Raw genomic sequence first — 4,595 nt, 5'->3', positions numbered from 1 at the left:
TAAAGCAAACCCATGCAACACCTGCTGTTTCTTATACCATTATCCGCCAGCTATCACTCGCGTGGCAGCTGCGCCACGCGCCAACGCAAATCATAAAGAGACAAAAGTTTGGGGGAGACGAGCTCTCCGCCTTCCTTAGGAACACAAGCAGTGAGTGAGAGAGAGAGAGAGAGAGAGAGAGAGAGAGAGAGAGAGCGTTACTCCCTTGTTTTCCACTCGCGGTTGCTGTATCCGACATCAGTTATGAAATTAACAGATTACTGAAATATAAAGGGAGACACACTACATCGCAGAATTAAAGACTGCCGTTCGCACAAATGACAAATTACGCCAAGAATAATCCTCAGTTTTTTCTTATTTGAGCAAAATGGGTCAACAAAAGCAATGAGGAACTGTAAACCGACTGTTTTTCATAACCACCGAGGCCGCATTAAATGTGTGTAAAGATAAATAAATGAAATCAGAACCACCGCAGGTGGTCGGGTCATCTTTGCCAGGTTCTAAGTGAATCTCGTTCCCTTTCCATTATATTTTATTTGGAGTGAAAGGGTTGGCAACGCGCTGAAAATAGGCGTTTTGTTGCGTGGTTTACGAGACTTTTCGTCAAATTTATATTCCAGTCATGCTCCATGAACACACAAATTGGAGCTCAATTACCAGCATCTCATTTGGATGCAGCTAGACACGAGAGCCCGTGTTCAATGGGGTACCTCTACACTTACAGGAACGCCTCTGCGAAACAGCACCATGATATGTTTTTTACCTATTCCAACTGCCATATCTTTTATTTGTCTTTATTGTTGTTTTATAAAGGCAAACAGTATTCTTAATGCCCCCTCACAAGTACACTACAGCTGGTTTATGATGACAGCTGAAACCTAGTATCGGTCACTCGAATATAACTGATTAGGGAGTCCAGAGTTTGTCATACCACTGAAACGTACAAGCGAGTTGTGAGTTTAAAAGAAAAAGTAATCTGGGTAACAGTCTGACTACCATTATGTAATTTCATATCAAATTCATGATGATCAGGCACACACACACACACACACACAGAAATTAGTGTGAGATGCCACATGCTTCCTTTGGCTCCACTCTGCCATCTAGCGTCAGTCAAATTCGGACGATGGTTTCTTCGAAGTTCGATCGCAGGCAAGTCCAGCCTTTCTGAATTTAAAATCATACCCGACGTATGACTGCCCGTACCTGCATTAATTTAAGAGGTTCCATATATTTGTGAATTTGGACTTTTATGTATTCATGGCATAGACCTGTCTAAACGTGTGTCTGTGTGTGAAAAGCTTAACCAACATACTGAGAGCTCGCTGCGAGGCATTCGACAACATGTTAACGAGAGAAGTGAGGTCGGTTTGTTCGACTGTCTGCATTTGACTGTGAATACCGGTCCTCTTCTCGCTGCTGTGGGGTGCAGCGGTATATGGGCGTATGTTGTGAAACTTAGCACCGCCTGCTTTTCTGTTGCTCCGCCTTCGTAGGCGTTCTGCTAGAGCAGTTGTGCGCGTTGACTTATTTTCACAGCAGTCTACAGGAAACCAAGGCGAGTGTGTTCACACGCTGTTCAGTTGTCTGTGATACTTGGGCTAGCAAGCAATCTTTTAGAGCCTAGAGGGAACAACTGCCGTGTGTTGTGCTGCGCTGTGACACTGAATTTATGAATTTATACACATTTCAGTGCATACAGGGGTACAGTTTGCGAAAACAACAGATTGTTCAGACTGTTTTGACATTATATATTTACTCTCTCTCTCTCTGTCTGACTCTGTCTCTCTCTCTCGCACACACAAACGCACACGCTTTAAGAAACGTTTTTGGATATAATAACATTATGTCTTCATATTATTCAAACAGCTTTGAAAATATAATCCGCTGTCAAAACAAATGTTGGGCTTCACGTTCTAATCATGATGAAATATTTCCGAATGTAATGTAATGTTGTTGTTCTTGTTTTGGAGAAAAAAAGTACCACCCAAAAGTCTACCTTCAGCAACCGCTTTGGTTAAAATGTGCACTGTACGTACGCATGTCTCTTTAAAAATAAGTTTGTCGTGTATACTGGAATGAGGTCAGACCCAAAGCTCCTCATTGCACGCGCTGATTATTATTAGATTCCCCAGTCGCCCAATGAGCGTAGAGTAGGCGTGACATTGAGAAAAGGAAGGCTAGAGACAGCCTGCGATTGGCTGTATTCTATCGCTATTATATCTTTGGAAAAGGATAAAGCTGCAAGAGGCAGAATTGAAGTCTGCTGAAACTTGTAGACTGCAGATGGGAGACGAATCTTAGAGTGTAAGTTTTTGTAGAGCTTGGTCTTCCCGCATGGTTTCGCACGGGGAAGGCTATGCAGAAAGAGTTAGGTTACTTCAGAAAATTCAAAACAAGAGCTTTGCCACGCCACGGCGAGCACACCAGAGCGACTGAACACTTCTTCAGCCTCGCTGATACTAAAAGTTTTAACCTCTCAACGACTGTTACAAAAATATTATTTGAAAAAGGACACTGTCGAAACCGGAGACAGTATCCGCACACAGAGCTGTATGATAGACAAGCTCAAAACGAACTTTTATCCCGATCAGCCGTTGTACTGAGAAGGGCTGTCTGTACACGGTTCTCCAACATTCAGCCGACTTGTTTCGGCTTTTCTCAGGACTACTAACAGCGTTAACCCGAGGACATCTCTGAGTTTTCCTTTAAGTCTGTCGATAAGTTTGGACTGAGAGTAAAGATCTCTCTAACATTTGGAACGATGGTACAGAAAACAAGCAACACGGAGAACCCTGAAGCGCTGTTTGCTGGAGAGTCTTCCGATTCCGGCGCAATGGACCTGGACATGGCTTCGTCCCCTACTCCTGGTTCTACGGCATCCGCCGGAGATAAGCTGGACCCCGGTTGGTGCAAAACCCCCAGTGGTCATATCAAGAGACCGATGAACGCTTTCATGGTGTGGTCACAGATCGAAAGGCGTAAAATTATGGAACAGTCGCCGGACATGCACAACGCTGAAATCTCCAAGAGACTTGGGAAGCGCTGGAAGCTCCTGAAAGACAGCGACAAGATCCCCTTCATTCGTGAGGCGGAGCGGCTCAGACTGAAGCACATGGCGGACTACCCAGACTATAAGTACCGGCCAAGAAAAAAGGTTAAGTCGAGCAGCTCTAAGCCAAACGAGAAGGGGGAAAAGATGAGCGGCAGCAATTGCAACAGCACCAGCTCCAAGTCGTCCTCGAAGAAGCACGGGGGCTCCAGATCATCAAGCAAACCGCACAAAATAGTTCTGGCGAGCGCCAAAGCAGCCTTCCCGGAGCAAGCTTCTCATGCTGTCGTCGCTGATCACCATTCACTTTACAAATCCAAGTCTGTATCGGCTGCCAAGCAAATCCCCGACAAGAAAACGAAGCGGGTTTACATTTTCGAAACTAGCAACGGTATTAGCCCGTCCTCAGCGGCTGTCCCTGCCAGCCCTACGCTCAGCAGTTCTACCGAGTCCAGCGACCCGTTGAGCCTCTACGACGACGGCGCAGCGAGCGGCAAGGAAGGCGCCGAGTCCCCGAGCAGCGCGTCCTCTGACCGACACAGGTACACCAGCATGCGAGCGTCTTCACCCACTCCATCCGCTTCACATTCATCTTCCTCTTCACAATCTTCGTCTTCAGACGAGGAATTTGAGGACGATTTACTGGACATTAACCCCAGCCCTGGTTTTGATAACATGTCATTGGGAAGCATTGGCTCTTCCGTACTGGACAGAGACTTGGATTTCAATATTGGGTCGGGGGCAGGTTCACATTTCGAATTCCCCGACTACTGCACCCCTGAAGTGAGCGAAATGATTTCAGGAGACTGGCTAGAGTCGACAATTTCTAACCTGGTGTTCACGTATTGAAAGAAGAAAAACGAAAGGAAGTGATGTTCGTGAAGAAACAAAACAAGCAAAAGGGATGCCGAGGAGGTGAGTTTGTATCATAGGCTACCAAGTGAGGGTCCTGCCCGAGAGAGCAACGGCAAGCGCCGATGAACAAAGCAAATGCTCGCGTTTTATTTCAAGATCAAGGACTGCAGGGGTATTTGCTGAAAGAGGGTTGAAGCACTACCCCAGCGCTTGGGCAAAAACAAAACAAAACAAACAAACACGAGTGGAAGATACTCATGTGTCCCGATTAGGAGTGACTGAGATCCTTTTGAAAAAAAAAAAAAAATATCAGCAACAAAAAAACACTCGCTCTGAACTGGAAACTGTGATTGATTTGCACGAAAACGAAGGCGGGCTTAAGTCGGCTACTTTTAATCAATTTTACTTAAAAAGGGACATTTTGAGAACTTTATGAATCGCCAAGTGAAAGTCATTACTTAAAGAGGTACAGAAAAATAGGCAGATTTTTTTTCATCATGATGGATTTGTTGAGCAGGTGGGTTTGACTTAAGACAAACATTTAAAAAAAAAAAAAAAAAAGAAAAACGAAGAAACGCATGTTACCTGTCCTCTCTTTTTTTTACTGAGATTTCTAAGACTGTCGAACAGTTAAGCTAGTGTTAGGGTTATTTAAATGGATAGATGGCGCTATGTTTGACTCCTGCGT

General features: G+C 44.9%; 1 protein-coding gene across 1 annotated transcript; it reads left to right on the top strand.

Annotated features, from left to right (window-relative positions):
* Positions 1–2,421: 2,421 nt before the first annotated feature.
* sox4b (SRY-box transcription factor 4b) lies at positions 2,422–4,261 on the top strand. The gene has a single exon (XM_030781702.1). The coding sequence runs from the start codon at positions 2,765–2,767 to the stop codon at positions 3,899–3,901; it is 1,137 nt and encodes a 378-aa protein (XP_030637562.1). The 5' UTR covers positions 2,422–2,764; the 3' UTR covers positions 3,902–4,261.
* The last annotated feature ends 334 nt before the right edge of the window (positions 4,262–4,595 follow it).

The sequence above is a fragment of the Chanos chanos genome, chromosome 8 (genome assembly GCF_902362185.1).
Source record: "Chanos chanos chromosome 8, fChaCha1.1, whole genome shotgun sequence".
NCBI classification, from domain to species: Eukaryota; Metazoa; Chordata; class Actinopteri; order Gonorynchiformes; family Chanidae; genus Chanos; species Chanos chanos.
This window is presented reverse-complemented; position numbering and strand designations above follow the sequence as displayed.